The sequence below is a fragment of the Tachypleus tridentatus genome, chromosome 13 (genome assembly GCF_004210375.1).
Source record: "Tachypleus tridentatus isolate NWPU-2018 chromosome 13, ASM421037v1, whole genome shotgun sequence".
Lineage (NCBI taxonomy): Eukaryota > Metazoa > Arthropoda > Merostomata > Xiphosura > Limulidae > Tachypleus > Tachypleus tridentatus.
This window is the reverse complement of record NC_134837.1, coordinates 218,088,727-218,112,785: the sequence shown is the minus strand read 5'-3', so window position 1 is coordinate 218,112,785 and position 24,059 is coordinate 218,088,727. Positions and strand designations below refer to the sequence as shown.

At 32.1% G+C, this 24,059-nt stretch overlaps 1 protein-coding gene across 1 annotated transcript; it reads right to left on the bottom strand.

Annotated features, from left to right (window-relative positions):
- Positions 1-84: 84 nt before the first annotated feature.
- Positions 85-22,919, bottom strand: LOC143240152 (NAD-dependent protein deacylase sirtuin-5, mitochondrial-like). The gene is made up of 9 exons (XM_076482120.1): positions 22,807-22,919; positions 19,148-19,408; positions 16,665-16,763; positions 11,811-11,937; positions 10,879-10,966; positions 9,068-9,120; positions 7,610-7,743; positions 4,068-4,183; positions 85-649 (listed from the first exon to the last, which is right to left on the bottom strand). Exons 2-9 carry the CDS (start codon positions 19,385-19,387, stop codon positions 595-597), a joined length of 912 nt encoding a protein of 303 aa, XP_076338235.1. The 5' UTR covers positions 19,388-19,408; positions 22,807-22,919; the 3' UTR covers positions 85-594.
- Between the last annotated feature and the right edge of the window lie 1,140 nt (positions 22,920-24,059).

The following is a 24,059-nucleotide window of genomic DNA, read 5'->3' as shown; positions in this document are numbered from 1 at the left end:
GGACCAAACCATGGTGAAGAAATTATGACATTTGAAAAGCAGGTAAATATAATGAACATCCAAAAACAAACTAGTCAAGAACAATTCACAATTCTACCTTTATATTTATTCCAGTCATTCAACCTTTGGATTACGAAAAATGAAAGAAGCTCATCACATTTTATAGTTCTTAACTGTAACAAACTAGTTCAGCTTTTATGTATTGTTTTAAGAATTCTCAGAAATTTTGTTTTTGAACCAGGTACAGAAAAAAATTCTTCAAACTGTATACTAAAGATTATTTATTTGACATTTCACTAAACTAAATGCAACCTCCACATATTAATTAGTTCTATAGTATTGTTGACATTTTAATCTAAGCAAGTACTGTGCCTTCCTCCTCAAGGACAACTTGTGGGTTCAATCCACAAGATTTGATCTCCATCATCACTTCCAAGTTTTCACCAGAGTATCTTTAATTACTGTTATGTTGTTTCTGATGCTGACCAGAAAATCATTAGAAGAGGGATAAAACTTAAAGTTGGCATAGAAGGAGGAAGTCTATCATACTAGTGAACACTGGACCTAATCAATAATAACACATGTTCATCAAATTTAGGGATGAAGTGCTTTTGGCAAGGTAGATCCACAAGGCCCTTCAAAATGGAATCTGAAACAAAATTGGATTATTATTACATGAAAATTGTACACACCTATAAGATCTTTTGGGTGTTTATACACAGATTGTTTGTCCATGTATAGAACCTTTGTTAGTATACTACTTATTTTGCTCATAACAGTTAAAACAACACTTGGAAAATATACTTATTTTCCATCATTTTATGTAGAATTCTTCAGTAGTTACATTTTTATAACATAATTTACATTATTAGTCTCTTCTTTAAACATACCTGACTAATTAACAACTGATTTTAATTTAACCTCTAACATTGTAGATCTACTAAGATCTAACACTATAGCAAATCAAACTTTTTTAATCTTTTCTTTATTTTTGATTATTGATTCACTTATTGTATTGTAATAACAGAGTAGAGAAGAAGAATTTTTGTCAGTTGTGTTCTAAAATAATTAAATCAACCTGTGCATACTTTGACAAAGAAAGAATTATTTAAAGCTCCAGGTACATCTGTCTATAGGTTTGGTTATTTTAATATACTATTTTGAAACACTAGGATCATGTGCTATTTATTAATGAACTTTATCACCAACAAGTTGCAAAGATCTACTGTAAAAAAATCTGGCCCACATATACATAAAAACCTGATCCTGGCAAGGCAGTGAGAATTATACAGTGGTAAATGGCAGAAGATGTGAAAGACAGGAGAAGAAGGTCTATATAAACACAGTTGAAAGAAATGGCAAAATATTGTAAGATACAATCATACTTTATAATGATGTTGACTGACTTTGATAAGTGTACAAGTGATATGAGAGTTTGTTAAACAACAAAAAGAACCAGAAAGTGTGTCAAACAAAGGAGAGGATAAGAATACTGACAGAGGAAGAAGAAAATGAGAGACTAGAATTAAAGAGAATATAAGCACATATTATGATTGCAAAGCTCACCCAACAGAAAGACAGGATCCAAGAATAACAATGTAGTCAGGGCCAATCCACCCAAAGCTGTTAAAACATGAACAGAAAACTGACATGGATGCTTTCCTGGTGAGGTGTGAAAAATCTGCCTAAATTAGGAACTGAGACAAAGATAAATGACAGTCTGTCCCAGCTGACTTTTCAAAGGAAAGGTCTAACAAGTGTATGTGGGCATAACACCAGAAGATGCCATGGATTGTGATAAGTTAAAAAGTTGCCTTATTGAAATGGTATGAATTTACCGAGAAAAATGTTAGGTCAGAAGTACAGCGAAGTCAAATTTGACACTGGAAAAAAACTGTATTTCAGTTTGTGACATATCTATGGTGATACTTCAGAAGATGGACTGACATGCCAAGTGTGAAAACAATTTTTAAGGACTGGCAGAAACAAAAAATATAGACGAAATGACTAAGCTGGCACAACTGTATATGAAAGTCCATGGAGATTGTATAACAAGCATTTCTAAGAATAACTACTTAAAGTCAAAACTAGGGTAGCTAAGTAGTAGTACGATATTACCAAAAGTGGAAAAAAAGGTCAACAGACAAAAGGGATAATCAATCCTATGTTTGTTATAAAATAGACACTGAGATTCTGCAAGTCTGTCATCAACAAGCAATAGTAGATATATCAACATAAAGCAGCTGGAGCTACCTACAAAGAAGGTGTTGGCAAGAGAAGAGTGACTGTTACCATGGATGCTGCTGTCAGAAGAAACAGAATAGACAATTCATGATGATGAGAAACCCCATTTGAAGTAAAAATGTATTTAAATGTCGTTGATATGGGTATTAAAACTTTAGTTAAACTAGTTTAGTATATAATGGCCAGATGACAGGCAAGGTACACCTGTGTGTGTGTGCTGATTGATGTAACAGTAAGAAAGTTTCCCAAAGACAGAAATAAAGAAGGACACTCTACATGGGAGACCTTAAAGCCATGTGTACAAAGGCACTCATCTACAACTTAGTGATTGGTAATATACTAAGCAATAGAAATTTGGAGGAACCAGACACAAAATAGACTGATAAGGCATCTGCAGTCACCACAAATGCTCAAGAGAAGAAGAGCAAGCAAGACATCAAGCTTCTTCAAGTCTCAAAAAGTCATATACTGAATGTAGATCTACAGGAACTGAAAAATCCTCTACTGTAGAAACTTAGACAGTGCCAGGGAGAAAGTAGAATGCAAAAAATAAAGAGAAGAGGACTTACATAATAGATAATGAAAAGAGAGTACTGTGACAGATCTATCAAGGTAGTCCTAGGGGAAGTTAAATAGATCATATTTCCAACAGAATACCACAAACAAGTGATGAAGCTGATTCACAATCCGACTGTGGAAGGACATCTAGGAGCAAAGAAAATTACAGAGAAAAACATGAGTACAGACTGCTTCCAGTAATGTACACAGGTAAACAAAAACTGTTGAGTTGTAAGAAAAACTGCTCTGTTATTGAATTACTGTGTTTGGCCATCATATTAGCCATCCAGAATTTCCAGAACTACCTCTATGGGAGGAATTTCATCATCCAGACAGACCATCAGCTCTTTGCATAGATCCAAAAGTGCAAAACTGACAATGTGAGGATCACAAAGTGAGTGTTGTATATCCAGAACTATACGTTACACACCGAGGAAATCAAGGGGACTGCAAATGATGATGCAGACTGTATTGAATAGATTTTGTACATGAACTGAGAACACTTTTTATATATAAAAAGATACTGTAAATATTTTTCTTGTCCTGTTTTCTTTCCACAGCTTACGGTCTCTCTCTCTCTCTTTTTTTAAACACAAGATAATGACTCATTATTGCAGTATTTTCCCTTCTGTGTTATTACTGTTGTTTCCTCTCCAAACTTGAATATTTGAAAGCTTGTAGTTAAATATAAAATCATTCATACACAACTAATTTTAAAATGAAATCAGCACCAAAATAGACCTGAATGTTCATGTTATCACATCTTTAATATTACAGGATGCATAATACACTGAATCTCCTACTGCTTGACATAAGTACACAAGTTAAAAGAACTGCTATAGCTTTCCGTGTTACTAATGTTTTACAATAGTTATGCTTGTAATAAAGTTTTAACTCCTTAAACCTAAGCAGACACTACCATAAACTGGCTGAAAATCCCAATTTAACCACTGGACAATGATGGTGCCTGATAATATTTATCTCTTTGGTTGAAACTAATCCAAACCATGTTTATTGCTCACCTTTTATAAATATACCAGAAACTTTTATAAGTTATGGTAATAATTATTAGGACACCATGAAAATAGTTCTAAAAGAACATACAAAAAGTTGCAAGTTTAAAAAATTAATGTACATCTCCACAATTTCTACTTGTCTGAGCTATTCAATACACATACTGCCTTACAAGTACACTTAATCCAAACTCCATAACTGTGCATTGGTTTGTATTTGTACCACTGGAAGAATATTAGTAGTATACTTACCCAAAATTCTCTGTGCCTGATGTTGATTCAATGTTAAATTCAGCTACAGGTACGCCTCTTGCACCAACTTCAGGTGCAAACATAGCAGCTGGATACACAACTGAGGATGTGCCAATCTAGTGAAACATGGAAATGTGAAAATTAACTTTCTGTTGAAGTTTTAGTCTGTGCTTAAGTTCAGATAATGTACAAAAATAAAAGCATGACAATGGTCAGGCAGACATATGCCATTACATGCCTAACAATGGTCAGGTAGACTAACATGATCACATACCAAACAATGGTCAGGTAGACTAATATGATCACATACCAAATAATGGTCAGGTATACTAATATGATCACATACCAAACAACAGTTAGGTAGGTTTATGTGATCATAGGACTGGATAAGAATGATCATAGCAAAAGCCAGTTAAATATAAATTTGAAGTTAATGCAGAACTGTTGTGAAACATAATTGCATATTAAATACATTTAAATCCATGACAGGTAACAAATGTTTTATCTTGAAATTGTTTTAAAAATATCATGACCAGCTAAAACAAGCTTTTATACTAAAAGTGGCAATGGCATTAAAATGGGTGACCTATTTTTGCACAACAAAGTTCAATATTTGCAAATATCAATCCTACAATATTCCATCATAAAGGACAAGAACACTATGAGTAATGTTCCTCCAGAGCACCAGTCATTCCAAGTATTGGCACAACAAAAATAATTTATAGTACTGCACAAAAGTGTTAGGACAAAGTCTAAAATTAAATTTCAGACTACTTTTAAAGAACAGTGTCAGGTATATCACAGGTGAAACATCAAAATTTTATTAATTTTCATATTTAGTACAACAGAAACTCAGTGGAAGTGTCTGAGTTCAGCAAACAGTTAATAAATTTTGTGTTCCCCTTTTGCTTTATAACAGCAGACAGTCTTTCTGGCTTTGTTGTTACATATTTAATCAAAGTGTCCTTTGGGAATTTACTCCAAGTGTTTCTAATACACTCCCATAAACTTTCTTTGGAAGTAACTGATAACTGATAATTTGTCAAGTTTTTGATTTATTAAATCCCAGATCTGCTCAACTGGGTAGACACTGGGGCTCTTAGAGGACCACTGCATTATTTGAATAACTCCAGTAGCTCCTTTCTTAGCTAAACATCTTTTACCTATGCTTTGAACCAAATATTCCAAATTTGGACTCATTTGTCCATAATACCCTTTTCCAATCATCAACAGTCTAGGTTTTGTACTTGTTTCCAAATTTCAGTCTTATAACAATAGTTAAAGATTGAAGTAAGAGTTTTCAACTGCCACATTTTCTGTCGTTTGATATATGATCGTTATTTTCATGTTTGAGATCAGTGGCAGTCTTCCTTCTGTCATGAAGGCTGGATAAACAATGACTCTTAACATCAGTATCATTGAGTTTAGGTGTTTTGTCTCTTCCTTTCCTATTTTCAAATATACCTGTCCTGGTCTCATGTTGTAGGATGTACTTGACAATGTTTGGGGATCATTTCAAGTCTGCAGTGATTTGTCAGAGTCCAACCACCATTAAATAAAGCTATATGTGAACTTTCTATTATACTGAGAATTCTCTTTTTCGACCCATTTCATGACATGACAAAACTTAATGTATGGTGTTTAACACTGAGTTTATCAAGGTTTATTTGTGGAGTGGTGCTATTAGATTGATTTATTCTAATATATAACAATACCATACACTAACTTCTTTCTATACAGTTAAAACACTGCATGGAGTACCCTGACTGTTCAGACCCTAAATTTGATCAGTATGGTCATTCAATCAGAAAAATTATAACATGCTCTTGGTACAAGTATATGGGAACTCTGAAGAATGATAAGTTTTCTTACCCTGGCTCAATCAATTGTCAACAGAGATCAGTGAAGCATCACTATAATGCAACAATTTACATTCTGTGATGGCAGGGGAGAATTAGCCCATAAAATGGAAGGAATAATAAAATATTCTCTTGTTCTAACACTTTTACACAGTACTGTATATTCATTTTAATTCTGTCTTCAGGTAAGGAAGGTCTAGTTTTCAAAGTATTCAAAGGTTTCTTAAACCAAAAATGTTTAAATGTAGGGGTTAATTTAGTGAAAAAGAAATATTTTAGTAAGAAACTAATTCTAAATTAATTCTTAGTTAAAGACACACATACATATAGCAATAAACTGAAAAAAGCCTTAATTTAGTAAAATTTATGGGCTTGAATAATTTTTTCTTCAAATGTTCTGTCCAGTGATGACTTAATACCACACTAACAAATCAGGTCAACTGCTGTTGCAAACACTCCTCTCAAACTTTTGCAGGTCCAATTTCATAAGTGTGAGAAATTACATTACTCAATTTTAGCATGGGTGATTCAATCTCCCTTTAATTACATAGTAAAACTATACAGAAACATTTTTAAAAGTTTTAACTCTAAATTATTTGGTTCATCTATTTGATGTATATGTTGTATTATTTGTTTATGAAACTTCTCAATAAACTAGTGTTGTGAATCTTGAGATAAATTTCTACAGATTATGCAAATACCTTATTTTTATATATGGTGAAGTAAAAGCCTTATAACCCAACCACATTCCAAAGGTGGACCTTTCTTCTTCCATTTTATATGATATTCTTATGAATTTATAACTTCTAAACATTTATTTTTTCTTTTGATGTGTTTTTTTCAAAACAATTAAAAATGTTTACTTTTACTGAATGTTTTACTTTAATTACTAATTTTTATCTCTTTCTGCATTTTTTAAAATTTTCCTGCATTTTTAATTTTATAATTGTAAATTTTATCTTTACTTTGATTAAAAACACCAAAGTTTTATTGTGCTTCAAATCATTGATGTACAATAAAAGTAACTTGTTTTCCTCACTGCAAATAAGAAAATCAACTTTTTAAACTATTAATGAGAAGATTCATTTAATACACATAATATGTTTTGAATCCTTTTATATTTTGTTTGGTTGATTGCATTTGCCCTTTCAAGTATTTATTTAGAAGCCTTGCGAATAAAATGGAACTTGATATATTCAGTTACAAAATTATCTAGCTAAGCGTACTTCATCATGTTGTTTCCTTTTCCTATTTTACTGCAAAATCATAATTCAAATGAAGTATAAAACAACAAACGTTAAAAACTCAGAATTTATTCACAAACATCATTTCTTCAAGCAGCATACCACTCTTATGATGTTTTTTTGATCCCTAAACAATTTTTTAAAATCTTAATTTATAAAAGTAAAATAAAATATTTTCATTGTTCAAATTTCAACTAACTTTTGTGTGAGAATGTTTACAAGTTTGTTCTATAATTTGTTTTTAATTTAATGGTGCAAGTTTTCCTATGGGACATAATGTCCCCACATCTGGATACCACAGAGTTGAATCATTTTGATTCATAACATTTAAATAAAAGTTCATAAAGCATTACTATTCAACATTTTAGGCATAAAAATATTTCTTTCCATGTGATCAACTAATAATTATATAACAAAAGAAAGATATAAAAAAACTCACCACCAGACAGAGGTCACAGCTGTCTAACTCTTTCTGTGCATTCATCAACACATCAGGGTCTAGAGATTCTCCAAACCATACAACATGGGGACGTAACAAACCTGTGCATTTCTTACACCTGTAACAAAAAAACACTCTCAATAGCTAAATATAAAAAAGTAATCTTCATGGTACAAGTGTAAAAACCAAAATGTTGTACATATGAGCTTACACAGTCCATAGAATATTTAACACCAATAACTTTTTACAACAGAACATATATAGTTGCACAATAAATCATTATATTCATATTTGAAGTAATCAACAAACTACTGTAGTAGTTAATGGTATATTCTTATGAATAGTCCTTACAAGCATGTTATTTCCTCATTAGGTTAGTTTCAAGTAGAAACACATTAGTTAAAAAGTTTTTCCTTACAAAAAAGTTATTGTTATCTGAACAGTTTTTCCTTTCACAAATCAAAAAGCTCTGAATATATCAAACTTTCATGAAGAAAGTATGTCTAATACACCTGACAAACCACAATTAGTTGTTTTACAGAATCAATGATAGCCATGTATCCAGGTAATTCTCCAAAAATCTTTCTGGAAATGATGCACAACACAAAATGTCTGATATAGCACCTAATGATGGCAGGAGAATTCACTGGTCAAAACACAGGCAAAATAATAATAGGTATATAATAAAGACAATTATATGGTCCAGAGAATTATACCTTCAGTAATACCAAAACCTCATCTCAATCGTTCTGCAAAACTATATTATTTAAATCAGTTTATTTCATATACTAAAAATATGATGCAACTTAGTCCATTTAGTGGAAACAATATTTCATTAAAAAAAATGTTGATAAGTTTCAGAATTCTGTTTTATACTGTAAATAATATAGTAATTAATATTAAATCTCTAGATTACACCAATGTTTATAGAAACATCAGTATTATACTAAATTGTTATTTATGAAAGTTATTCACATACTTTCTATTTAAATTAGTTTTAAGCATTTATTTTATTTGCCTACTTGTATTCAGATCTTATTAATAATTCCTATTAAACTGTCTGTAATAAAGATGTAAGGCATTATAATGCACATCTTTTTTGAGGGATGAATATGGTAGTGTGTGTCATGTTTTTTTGCTGATCTTTCTTGCTTATAGTTTTGCTGAAATGACTAAATTTTGAACCCTAGTGCCAATGCTTAAGAAAAACCCAGGAAAGGGTTTGCAATATCTTCATATCAATGAAACCTTAGGCAGAAGAAAATCCATGAACAAAAACTGCTTAACTATAATGCCAACTTAATTCACGTAAATCAGTATACTGAAAAAACAAAACAAACTAACTTTGTGTTACTTCATTAGTTTATGGAAGAAATGTTTAGGATCCGTACTTTGATTATTTTCAAATGCTAGAGAAGTTAAAAATATAAAATAATATACAAGTATTAACTGCTTAACTTGGTAGCTCTCCTTCTTCAACTCTGGCATCTTCAGCATCAGGGTCTGGAGACCTGTACATCAACAAAATATATGATATGTAACAATAAAGTTACTTTTACCAAAAATAAGTCAAAGGTGGAACACAACAAAGAAAATATTATTATTGGAAAGTCTGTAATTTAATTTTTGTTTTATATGAAGAAACACAAAATGCATTAAAACGCAACAATGTTGGAAGTTTAAATTATTGGGAAGAGAGAGAGAAAAAAGTGCATACACACATGCACAGTTGCTTCATTAGCCCAAGACTGTCATAAGAAATATGTAATCAAGTTTAGTAGTCTACTAATATAAGAATTTTAAATATATTATAGTTTTCTTTAAATGTTCTTAAGTGCTTTACTGAGTTATCTTAGTTTTGTAAGTTAAATCATTATATTGTACTGTAGCTATAGACTACAAATAAGTTTGCTCCAATTACTATATGCTAAAAGCATAGAAAAAAAGGCACTTCATAGCACAGTGTTAACTATTTGCTTCAATATTTGAATAAGTGCATACAAAAATTGTTTTTTGATGCATTTGTTTTGAGGACAAAACTCTGCCATTAAATTTAAAAAAGTAAAGAAAGCAATTTTATAATTATTTTTCTATAAATTGAAAAGAAATTCATAAGTTGACCTTTATTTTATAAAAAAATTATTTAATTTTATACATAAAAATAAAATTTAAAAATTGTTTATTTTTATTTTGGGTTGATTTCAGCAAGCTTCCAACAAATTCAGTTGTGTTTAAGAACTTTCTGAGCATAATATAACACATGACCTTCTAGAAAAAGTTATAAAAGGTTTGAATGAAATAGCACTAATTTGTTCTTGTGACTTAATAATTGTAACTGTATTTATTCATTTTTAGCCAATTGCTGTCTCTCAACTTCAGTTGTCATGCTACAATTTAATTGTTTGCATCTATACTTTAAGAAGTGACTAAAAGGTTATGCCTCTTACTTCCCCCCTAAAAGTTATTTTAGCCAAATTAAAAGTAAATCCTGAGCTTAAAGAAGAAAAATCTGCTACAAGGACAAACAGAGCAAAGAAAAAATCTTATTTTTCTGTTCTTTCAAACTGTACAAACCAAAAAGGTTTTCATTTCAGCAGAGATTGAAACAAAGTAATAAAAAAATTAACTTATTGATGTGTTGCTAGAAAAAAAATTCTCCTAAAATGACAGTCCTGATTTTTTCCTCTTAAATCCTGCAAAAAGTATGTTTCATCTTTTTTATATTTTGTTTGACATGTGATAGGAAATTTTCTGTTGATCAACATGAAATAGACCCAGCTGAATCATTTTGTACTCGACAGCATCTAGTTTTATTTTCCCAATAATTCCACTGTATTAGGTCTTCTATACATTAGGCCATATTAGTTCAAGTTAAATGAGCAAAGAAAAACAAAAGTAATTTGAAATATACATTTAATTTAAAGAAAAATAAAATCAGTTTGAAATTTGTTACAACAATTGAGAAGATATAAAAATCAGTAATTAAAATATTAAAAAAATAAGCATTTTTAGCTGTTTAAAACAAAACCTAACACAATGAAATCTTTATCAAATAAAATTTTATTTGCAAAAGCTGCATAATCTGTAGAAAGAAATTCTCAAGTTTAAACTTATCCAGTAATTTTTTCCCTAGTGCAATAAAACAATCCATACAACAGTTCTGTTGAGCCAATGTGACTGGGCTGCTTAGAGTTAAGAACAAGTAGGTAAGAAGTTAGTTTTTTTTGGGTTGGTGGGGAACTTTATTGTATATGATGGAAGAAACTTACCCTTTTCCTGCCAGAGCAGGACAAATAGGGGAATCTCGGTTTTCATTTATGCTGCCACATTTTGTGCAACGAGTCTTGAACAAAGTACCTATTAAACAGGCATAAAATATGACCATTCTGAAGCAGTATATGTACAGGTGAATGGAAGTTAATATATTTTATAACAATCTTGAAAACATTATCAATAAGCATTGTGCATACAAACATATTTCTACATACAAGCCTGAAAAAGGGTAGACTTTTAGTGAACATTTCTGTAAAATGTGTCACAAATCTTTAAAAGAGGCCTATAGCCATAGTTTATATGTACAAAACACATTTAGATACTCTACATAGATTTCTGTAGATGTTTCATTAGTGTCAAGAGTTGAGGAAATAGATAAGAAACAGTTAGTACAATTACTATAGCACAAATAATCCAAGGTGTTAACAGATATTTTCTTCACAAATATTTAATAAAAGGTTGTTAATGTAATTATTCTGCATGGAGTGTGTTTTCTTTTGTTTAAAAATATTTTCATGACATTCCTACTGGTAGGTATTAATAGTTTTCTTACTTTTCTTTCTCCTTTCTCAATCTACATGTACTGATAGTCAATTTTTTGTAGTTAAAAATATATTTTAATCATCCTTAGTTAATACACATTTTAGTATTCTTTGCTGTGGAAGAAGAACAGACCTTTGAAATTATATTAACAGAAATCAGCATGAAAAAGTAATCGATATATACTTTAATAGCTTTTCTTTTATGTTGTTGATAATATCATACAAAGTAACTAAACATGTACAGAAGAGTTTTCTTCATACAAATTAACTAACCAATCAGTGCTGTTTAAACTACTATGAAAAAAGGTAACCATAAAGGTAACCTAAGCATTATCTCATGAATATATTACCTACGCAAATTTGTGTCTGGTACTTTCTAAACTTACCATGAAGTTCGTACAGGTTCTTTGTGCCAGCATCTTTATGCAGTTCATCTATGTTCTGTGTGATGACAACTAATCTACGACCATCGTCAGCCAGCCGCTTCTCAGACTCAGCAAGAGCAATGTGAGCCTAACCAATATAACTTATCAATGAAACAATACAACTGCCATTATGCAAACTACAGTTTCTCTTATTAAAAAATCATTTTTACCCTGTGTATGTGCAGGTCTTGTAAAAGGGTCTAGGCCTGATGAAGAAAATGTAGGGCTTTGGTTATATATAAACTGAAAAAGTGTTAGGTATTAAAATTTCTATTAGTTCTTAGTGCTAATATGTTTAGGTAGTTCATCTATGTTCAGTTAACAGTCATCATCACCAGATGCTTCTTAGCATGAACAATACGAGTCTGTTAAGAACTTACCATAAAATAATAAAACTACTATTATTCAAACTAACCTTTCCTGGTTACTCTGGTATTTAAAAAGAGAAGGGCTGTAAAAATATCTAAGCTGAATAACAAAAAAATAAGCAAATATGTCTCTGGCTATAGACAAACTAAAAAGGAATTATATTTGTAAGATGAGTATTTATCCTTTTACTAAGAGTACACTTGAAGATCTTATTCTTGATAGATGTTTATATCAGGCCTAAAAAACAAAATACTGGTAACAAAGACAACATTTATTTTCACTGGTTCATGAATACAAATAAAGTACAAGTTGCAGAGAACTATACACATTTTGCTAATTGGAATATCTTTTATTCAATAGATAAAGTATCTTTTTTCTTAACTTTTCTCAGACAGAAACATTAACAGGTCTTTGTGGTTTAAGTAAAGAGATTAATTATATTTATCCCAAAGAAAAGTACAAGAAACTCAGAAATTTCTTTTCTCCCACAAGAACCTAAACATTTTGCAATTTAATGAAAAATATATGTTTGCATCTTATTTGATAGATAAATAGAATAGTCTGGTACCACACGTGTAGTAGCCTTCTGCAAAAAAGTATCAAATATGACTAATGTTTTTCTTAAAGAAAGCTGAACACCACTGTGTGATAAATTTCTTGCTTAGTAGTGCTCTCAATACACTTGTTGGTGGACAGACAGTTCTCTTTTGTTTTGTACCATTCCCTCAATATACCTACAGGAAGGTAAATAGTGTGATATTTCTCCATTGTTTTGCACTGTGTTTTCCCCATACATCTAGAGACTGTGACAGTTCTTCCTTGCTTAGAAATGTCCTTGACATATCTAATGTAATATTTAAATTATCACATTTGTATGATTAGATTCTGTAAGTATGGTAAAAGAACTCCCATTGCTTGAATATATGTAACTCCACAGCATATTAAAGTTATAAAGCAATTAGTTGCTACAAAGCAAGAAACTGAAAGTTATCACTTATCTACACTGATAATGTATTTCTAACACATTCTTATACCCCCCATATAAATAGCTATTCTCATTCAAGGATGCTCTCTATATTTCAGCTTGCACAATAATATAGGTGATACACTCTTGTTTACAAACTCTTACACTTGAGAATCTTCTACAACTTTTGTGAATTTCACAATACAGATTTAACATTATAAATAAATTTCTAAATATAAATTTAACTTAAACATCAATATTAAAACATATATATAATAGTACATCTGACACAGGAAGAAGGGAGGGAAGTGAGGCAGGAGGTAAGTACCTATTGGAAATACATTTTGAGTATAAGAAAATTATTACTTCCAATAAAGTACACTACCTCCAATGACACAAATAACCAGAATCCCACAGTGAATAGGTGGAGGGGCCAGTGTGAAGGAAAGAAAGGAGCATCCTTCGAAAGCATCTGAAAGACACTCCCTAAGATGGTCTAAGATCTGATGTGGGGGACAGTACCACTTATGAAGTAGGTATACTTTTCACTCATTGTAGAAAAGTATATCTACTTCAGAAGTAGTGCACTGTAGAAAGATGTCATATATATGGGTAGAAAAGGAGCACATCCAGTTGGGAGAGAATTATGGCTAGAAAGAGATCCAAACCATGCAGTATTTATGAAACTGTATCCAAGAAATTATAAAAGTGAGTAGAATGAAAAACTTAAATGACATTAAACATATTGATGGCCTTTAAAAAAAACAACTAAAAACATTTCCAAGGTGGACAGTGTCACCATCACCAATAACGTGGTCTAATGTTATGGACAGACCTTGAGACAGAATATGTTTAAAATGGTGCCATCGTTAAAAGTCATAATGACAGCAAGACAGTGAAATGCGGCTTACTGTGGCACAGACAACACATTGGTGTGCCAGTTCCAGATAAAAGAAAACTATGAGTTAAAAAACTGTGACCAATGTGTAGTCTAGGTAGAACAACTTCCTCTTCCCATCCTTATGGAAGCAAGATGGCCAAAGTCCAATACAGGGTTTTATTTGAAAAAGCTTGTTTTCGCATTGCCCACTCCAAGTCAACTGCCAGCTGGCACGGAACTGAGCCTTAAATACAGGACCACAGTCCACATATGGAATAAGCACAGTGGTGATAGTGTCCTAGCAGATAGATTTAGCTAAAATGTCAGTGAGCTCGTTCCCACGAATACCAACATGGCCCGGCATCCAGAAAAACCGGATAGAAGTAGATGTTAATGAGAAATGGGCCAGTTGGTTTTGAATATTGGTGAGAACAGGGTGTGAACTAACGTGAAGTGATTCCAGAAACAGTAGAGAACTAAGTGAGTCAGTATAAATAGTGCAGTTTGAATACTTCTTAGCTTCTATATGATCCAGGGCAAAAGAAATGGCATACAGTTCAGCAGTGAACACAGAAGCTGTAGAGGGAATTCTGCGTGCAACCATCGAACCACAACAAACCATGGCAGAGCCCACATTGGCACCTGATTTCCAACCATCTGTATAAATAGGAATGGAAGGATGGTTCGAAAAAGGTTCAGCAAATAACAGACAATACTTCCAATCTGTAGTGTCTGCTTTTCTGAGATAACGTAAAGATAAGTCACAAATGGGGACTGTAAGAAGCCATGGTGGGATGGGCTGACCAGTAAATATAGCAACATTATTCAAGGACAGACCCAATTCATCCAACTGAGCTTAGATACGAAGGCCAAAAGGAACAATGGAAGATCGTCTGTTCTGTAGTAGTGGAACAAAGTGCAGCAGCATATGTTCCATGTGAAGTGAAGCACAGCAACTTTCGTGCCTCAAGGTAAGTAATGTTATGAAATGTTTTCAAATGCTGCACCTCTTTTTCTTCCAACCATTTAGGGCAAGAACAAAAGTAGGATGAGTGAGAGCCATAACAATTGATGCAATGAGGGACCGTTTCACATTCATAGGCATCAAGGTCCTTGCCACCACAATAAGCACACGTCAAAGAATCATGACATGTCATCTTTGAGTGACTGAACCATTGACACTGGAAACATTGGAGAGGATTTGAAATATATGGCCATACACTGCAATTAAGATAACCTGCCTTAATGGTGGTTGATAGACGTGGTGATGCAAATGTTAGAATGAGGACATTGGTTGGCATCTTAATTCCATCTTTGCGAGTGAAGATATGCCTCACTGCAGAAACCCCTTGGGTGGAAAAACCAGCTAAAATCTCTGACTCGCAGATGTTCTCAAATCCCTCTCAACAATAACTCCTTGTGATGAATTCAAAGTAGCATGAGGTGTAACCTCAATAGATATATCCCCAATTGCCTTTGAATGCAAGAGGAGTTCACTGTGTTGAGACGTGGACGTTTCCACCAATATGTCACCAGATCGAAGCTTCTTTACCAACTATGGAAAGCCAGCAAGTCCCTCTAGTCCCTTCTGAATGAAAAAGGGAGACATCTGCCCAAAAGGTTTGTCTGAAAGAGAATGTAATATAAGAAAATGAGGTACAACAGGTGGTACAGATGGTCAGGATTGCTGCTCAGATTCTTCAAGACGTGATCATTTACCTATAGACTGTTTTTCACTATTTTTTAAGATTTTTAATTGAAGTATACATAACAAAGAAAGGGAAATTTCGGTGCCCACTGAGCCCACCCACCATGGAACCCTATGGGAGGACGCACTACAATCTCAAACAAGGACACTGCAGCAATGCCAGGGTTTCATGAGCACTATACCAAAACACCAGCATCAGATATAATGTCCACAACACCTGTTGAGAACATCCAACACTGGTACTTGGTTGACCCTAGCCTGAGTGGCCCAGCCAAATGACCCAAGGGGGGCCACCCTAAGGCTGCCCATTTACAAGAATTCAAGGCCAAATTGGTGTATTAGGGTTGAATCCCTCAGCCACCAGGATCCTCTCCTCCCATTCAAGGGTTGCCATGCATGGAAAACACATGGCTGGATGTTTAGATCCTAGAAGAGGTCAACTGAAAGAACAGAACCTTCCATGGGAGGCCCCTCACTATGTACAGGAATCTACACCAAGAGGTATTCTGAAGGAATTCAAGGTCAATGTATTAAAGTTGCTGGATTGTTTCTCAAACAACCATGCTTTTCTCATGGTCAATGAAATGTAGGATATTCAAAGATGGTAGATGGAAACCAAACTGCAAATGTTGTTAATGAAATAGCTTTGTTATAATTTTCATATTTTGAGTAAGAGTTTATGTTTAAATTATTATATTCAAATATATGATTGCTATTAACTGACATTGTTTTGATAAAGTTAAAACATTCACTATCAGTTGACAGGTATTTCAGCTTGTATGTGATAAAATTAATAAAATAACAAACATTAAATGCATTAATAATGACAAAAAATAATACATAAAAAAAAACAAAATTTATTGCTAGAAACTTTAACTAAGAAATTGTACTTACTGGATTGGGTTTCTTACTTAATACAAGATCTCGGCGATAGGAGTAAAATTCCCAAACTAGGGAAGGATTGGCAAGAAAGGCTCCTGGAGTAGCAATATCCTATATTTGAAAACATTAACGTTATTAAAACTTAGCTTAAGTAATACACAAATTAAATAATTATTTGTAATAGTCTGAGCAGTAGAGAAAAAAAAACTTAAAATTTTCTTATTTGATCCATAAACAACAATAAAGTAAATATATTTTTTTGTTATTTATTTTTGTTGCTATTTAAAAATTTCTAATGAATAACTAAAAGGAAACTTTCAAACAAATTATTTCTTTAATGCATAAAAGCCAACATGTGAAAAAGAAAAAGACTTGTCAACTGGACCTAGGATCTTTGGCTAACAGAGCACTGTTTCACCAATGGGCTATCCATGATTATAAGCTATCTCTATCTCCTTTTATCCTCAAGTCTTGTTTTTTTATTATTGGTATGACCACCATACTAAGTTTTGTTAATTCCACTGTGATTAATGAAAGAACTTTCTAATAAAAACAATTTTTTCCTTTACATAAAAAAAGCTGACAAGTGCAAAGAGACTCCAGAACTGGGGTTTGAACTAAAGATCTCTGGCTAACAAAGCCAGTACTCTACTATTGAGTTGTTTAAGAGTACAAGCTGACAGGGACAGCTTGTATGCTTAGATAGTTCAGTATTACAGCACCAGTTGTCAAGTCTCTTTTTATTTACTTTTCTTCTAAAAAAGAGTTTTTTTTTGAAAATTTTCTTTAAATGGTCACAATTGATTTAAAGCAAATTTAGAAAATCAGAAAAAAATAATTCACATTAAATTCACTCACTGAGAAATTGTTTCAAACATCTGTTCTCAACAGCCAAGCCAGATGGATTATATAGATTATAACCTAATATAAAAACATGTAAGCCTTTTGGTCTGTATATTTAAAACATCATACCATTTTCAACAAAATCTGGGGTATCCACGTTTATCTGCATTACATTCTACTTCAAGGATATTTGGTAATTCTTGTACATACGTTTACATCAGTTTCTCCATCAAGAACTTCAACAATATCTAGATATTTCTAGCACCTTTCTTTCTAAATAAAAGTAGCTTGACAAGAAAAGTCATCCTTTTATTAATAATATCATATAGAGGTTTATACAGAAACTTTTCTGATTTATTAACAAGCTTCAGTGTTGTCAGGAGTGACTTGCTATTATTAAAATAAAATCCAATATCACTACAGTAATAAAGTCTATGAAGCTTTCTTAACGCTCCAATCAAGCACTCCTGCAAGAGACTGCATAAGTTAGGATACCTAATAAATGTTTAAGTTACCTACTTCTGACACAGGGAGGAAGAGATATAGGATAATGTCATGGGATTCTATAATACCCCACAACTGTAATGGTTTGTTTGTTTTGAATTTCACGAGAGCTATCTTTGCTAGCCATCCCTAATTTACCGGTGAAAAAGAGTATTCTCAAAACAGCTGGTATGGATATTAAAACTTTAATTAAAATAAAGTACAGAACACTGTTTTGACCTTCTTAGGTCATCTTCAGGTTAACAAAATGTTGACAAATTAGCAGTGAAAGACTAGAGGAAAGGTAACCAGTCCTCACCACCCACTACCAACTCTTGAGCTACTCTTTTACCAATGAATAGTGGGATTGACAAACATTGTAACACTCACTCAGCTGAAAGAGCAAGCATGTTTGGTGGGACAGGAATTTGAACCTGTGACCCTCAGACTGCAAGATGGAGTGCCCTAACCACCTGGCCATGCCAAGATGTACTATTGAATTGATTAAACAAAATCCTTTAACAATGATCTAACGGGTGATAAGTCTAGTGCAATCAGTTGTGGTAATTCAAGTTTCAATAGCATATCTTAAAACTGTTACACTTGCAATGACAAAAATACAACTGCAGGGAATGTCTAGGAAACTGAAGTGCAGGCTACTTTGGAAATATAATTGGACAAGAGGGATTGCTGGCATGGATTCTGATGACTAAAGTCAAAGGAAGAAGGGTAAAAGACAGTCAGAAACTCACTTGGCTCTGTAAAAATTAAAAATGGAGATGGAAAGCTTGAATAATTAAGAAAAGATAATGTAAAAAGCAAGGAATTAATAATACTAATTATAAGCCCTCAAACTGTGAATTAAGGAACATACTTAAACTGATTGACTATCACTTGACTATTGGATATTTAAAACTACTGTTCAAAATGCTTATCCTCCTTCCATTTTAACTTTAAAATAATTTAAACTAATTCCACTTTTCTAACCTATTGATATCTAGTAATTACTAAAATGGGTATTTTTTTATTTTTGGAGCAATCAAAAATTAACAACAGACTGATGACATAATATTATTGGACACTCTTTGAATCATTTTCATGTATTATAGAACCTTTAAACATTCAAGATGTACGAGATAAAAAAGGGAAACATCCAAATTATTAAGTACCTGAGCATTATATCTCCTCCAAAATCCTCCTGCACCCCTGAATGTTGGCACTCCACTTTCTGCACTTATTCCTGCTCCTGTCAAAGCTACAACATGTTTAGCATTTTTGAAAACTTCACGGAAAGCAGCCATGTCTGAGCTTGGCTGCTTTCGTATTAGACCAGTAACAGGTGTAGAAGTCATTTTGTTGGATCTGGTTGTTGCTGCAGTAATTGGTCTTAACAGAGCACGCAGTGCCATTTCAGAAGTATTTTAACCTACCTGTGTAGTAAGTAACACAATTGAAGATGTTTATAAACAATACACAGATATACTTTAGAGCATAAAACTAAATTAAAAAACTGTAACATGTTACTATTAGAACTGAATAACATATTGTGCTTGTGACTTTAAACATATGTTTTTCATATTTGCATATTCCATTAGTCACTTCTGAAGCATTTGATTTAAACTAACACCAACAATATTCATTTTACTGAAGTTTGTATTTAATGGTGAGAGTGGTAACACTAAGGGATATAAGTATAAATTTTGACAGGGTAGAAGTAGTCACCACCTAAAAAATCTTTATTTTTCTAACAGGGTAAATAACCTTTGGAACAGTTTGCCTTCAAATGTGGTAGATGCAGTTATTTTAACCCATTCGTTGCCAATTCTGCATACAGGATACAGTCTGCTTCTGGTAATTAAATGGAAGCATGCTGTATACAGTGTATGGCTCTCAAAAATTTCATGCAAGTTTAAAGCAGTGCAGTCAAAGGGTTAAGGGAATCTAAAGGAAGCTTGGTAAATCCTTGAATGATAAGGGCTGGTTTTTGATGTTTTATTTTTATTTGATAGTTCAGTATACAAGATGGAACAGCCTAAATGAACCAAAAGGTCCCTTACTGTCCTTAAACTGTATACACACACACACAGATGTTGAATTTTTACATTTGTAATATTAAATATAGTACTATCGTGCTTAATGGTACAAATATCATGGCAGAATAATGTGTCTTCTAATATGTCAATTACAGTTTACCATATTCAGTGCCAGCAAGGTCTTTTACAAAATACCAGGGTTCATAAGGTTGGTTGGGACACAACGGACATAGTGTATTAAAAAAGGCATTTAATGAAATTTACACATTTAATGAATTTGTGAGATCATTTACCTAGCTTCCCATTTTTCATAAAACATTTATAAAAGAGGTGTGAACAAAATATGGAAAAGTAATTTAAAGTTATTTTTTCTCCCACTCTACACAGCCTGAGAATTTTGCATGTTTTCATTTTATTTAACTTTATGATTAGCTTATCTTTTTTTCATTACCATTTCACTTAATGCAATTAAAATGTTTATTACTTAAGTAAAAAATCTGGAGTCTCTGAAATGAGTAACGATTTTTACTTACAGACATCATAGTGAAAGAAGGCTTTTTAGTTATCAAAGTAATTAAAAAACTCAAAACATTTAATTACTATTTATAGGTTATTAATATATGTCAATTCAACAGTACTTATTTGGAGTGTAATAATTAAACAAGAGAACTCTTGAAAATGAGTTTGATGAGGCTTTGAAAACTTCTAACTCAGACTTTCATTACAATTCTCTACCACCAACTCTCATTTATAAACATTATATGCTACCAACAAATTTTACTTCATTCCACTGACAAACTAACAGCACCATATATAGTTCATAATCCCTGCAATGAGAATCAGCTTTGTGTTTGTGTAGTGAGGAAAGTTCAACAGTGTGAACTGCTTTCTATCACCTTATGTTCAAGTTAGGGTAACTAGTATTCATTTGAACAGCTCTGAGATTATATCATTTCCATAACCAATCTGTAGTTATGGAACCAGATATAAACAAAGTAAAGTTATGATGCAAGAATAACTTTGAAAGTTTTTTCACAAAAGGAAACTGGAAGTTGTGACAGTTTTCATCACATGAAAAAAAACACAAAAAACAACAGGCGTTATATGCTAGGCCAAAACCAACATAGATTTTTCTACTTGTAATCTTTATCTTTTCTGTTGCTTCAGTTTTTATCATCTCAAATTACTTAAGATGATTCTAAATTATCTCTTTTCTAGCAGTCTTGTTATTTAGGCTTCATCAAGATAATTCTCCACTATTTTTGTTTCACAAGGATTTATATTTAAATTTTGATTCAAAGTAAGTGCATCCAAAAGTTTCAAAAGTATTTAATGTTCATCTGACAGGTTCTAGTTTCTTATGAAAGTTTTTTTTTGGACAGGATTTTGTGGCACATAGAAGATACATTTAAAGTGCTTGTCTTGCATGTATCAAATATGAAATTAACAATTAAGAGTGAAAAAAATTCTAAATATAATAATTATAATATCAAAGCCATTTTTAACAATAAAAATGCAGTTTTATTTATTACATTAGAAAACAGTCACTTTTAATGAACAAGGGAAACATTTGCCTTTTTGGCTATCCCATTTTCTACAGCCACCTTACATTAGAAATTCCTTTTTGTTATAAGAACATTGATGTATATACTGATGCAATCTTATCTTAAAGTCTTTCAATGTTACAGCTTCTACCAAACTTGAAATTAAACTGCTAACAACCCATTTAGATATATAACATTGGCCTTAACTATGACCATATCTGAATTTTAAACTTACGTGCTGTAATTGCAATGTATGCAATATATATATATATATATATATAATATATAAAATTTTATCTGACAATAATTCAAAGAACTTGAGTCAAAACAAAGAAGAATGAGAATGGATATTACTTTATAAGTTTGTTATATGATTAATTCAACATCAGTATAAGTTATACCTTAAATAATCAGGTCATAATAACAAAAATAATAAAAATGCATCAAATGTTGTTTTTTATACATGGTATACTACTTAACAAGTTTATAAAATACGAATAAGTTAATTAGATGAAAACAAATATACATATAATTAATTTTTTAAAATACTCATTCCTGAGAAAGTGGTGTGATTGTGAAACAAGACTGCAAAATATTGTTAGTGTTACTAATTTATAAAAAAACAAAAAACGCTGGAACTTGAAAATTGCAATGCTTGGAACGAAAAAAGTTTCATTCGTTCGATTTTTAGTGCATTTTAAATTTAGATTCTAGTTTTAGGCCTATGGAACTTGAAAGTATCTTTTAATGTTGATGGTAAATTATAACTTATAAGAACAGTAATATACACTTTGCAAAGTATGTGGTCATTTCACTTTCAAATTAGTCCATTTTCTGCACTAGACTAGTTACATTTATACTTACGAGTATATTATGATACTTATTTAGATCTTTAAATATATTTTATAAAGCTTCAGTTCTTCGCGTGCCAATCATCAACAATATTTTTTTTATTAAAAATACCACAAAGGCTTAGTAAATGATAAAATACATAAAATAATAACCAACTGCTACCGTTACCAATTCTAATTTCTAGTGCGATTATGTACATGTACAAAAAACATCTTGAAATACGGTAGTTTTTTATTTCAAGGTTTCACGTTAAACGTTTATATATACTGTTAAATGACAAAGTTTTGCTATTACAGTCCATATATTATAAAACGTTACTCTCTCTCATATTATTACTAACATACTATACTTATAGACTGTCTAGACTATAAACCCATATTACAGTTATACCTGACCTACCAAGACGTAGAACTTTGCGCTTCTCCCTCTCGTGGATAAATTAAACTAAACCTCTGTTACTTGTGCAGTCCCTTGGTTGTTCATGCCCTATTTACCCAATATTTACTTATTTATTCTACTACCAGTAGTATAACATATGTATCATACCGTTGAATTGCAAATGAAAATTTTGCACAATGTAGGTTATTTAATTTGTGATCTGTATGAATAACACTAGTGCGCTTTATAGATTATGTAGCATATATAGCCCGGCATTATACTCCGTTTTTTTTTTTTTTGTTTCTTTTCAGTGAGGTGTATATACTATAACCTACACACTCACCTACAACATTTGAAGAATGACGCAAAAGTAATCTCCATGATTATTTTCAACCAGCAGTCCGCTCCTGATTCTAATATATTTGTATGACTCCCCAGTTTCTTCCCTTTTAGAATCATTTAGCGTGATACACTTCAGAACACAATAATCCCACATTTTGCGGTGTTTTTCATATTTCATGAAGTTGAAAAAGTTGTTGTTAAGCGCGTTAAGCACAACTCAGAGAATGATAATGAACATATTTTACTACTAGTTTCTTCTTCAGTTGTGAGAGAACCCGACGTGGCCCGGTGGTTAAGGCACTCGACTTATAATACAAGGGTCGCGAGTTCGAATCCCCGTCCCACCAAACATGCTCGCCCTTTCAGCCGTGTGGGTATTATTATGTAACAGTTAATCCCATTATTCTTTGGTAAAAAAGTAGCCCAAGAGTTGGCGGCGAGTAGTGATGACTAGCTGCCTTCCCTCTAGTCTTACACTGCTAAATTAGGGACGGTTAGCGCAAATAGCCCTCGAGTAGCTTTCCGCGAAATTCAAAACAAACCAATTAAATGTGAGATTGATTGCCAAATAATATTTATAATAAGATTTGATTTTTCTATTTTTTCTCCGTAATGACCTTAATCCCATCTGTTTTGGGGCTAGAATATACTTTTTTAAACAGATGTATAATAAAATTTAGTTTGTAACAAAGAAGTTCTGTAAATATTCTGTGTCAAAAAGGTGATATAGTTGTTCACTTGTTTCAATTATTACCTAATTCGACTTCCAGTTCTTTTAACAAATAAAAAGTGTGATAAAACCTCGTGGCCTGCAATTTATTTTTTACATTCGTCATAAACAATTTCATTTCAAATTCAAAATCACATACATGTGAAAAATCAGTTCTGATTGATATCCATAAGTTCTTATAAACTAATTATCAAATGGTGTT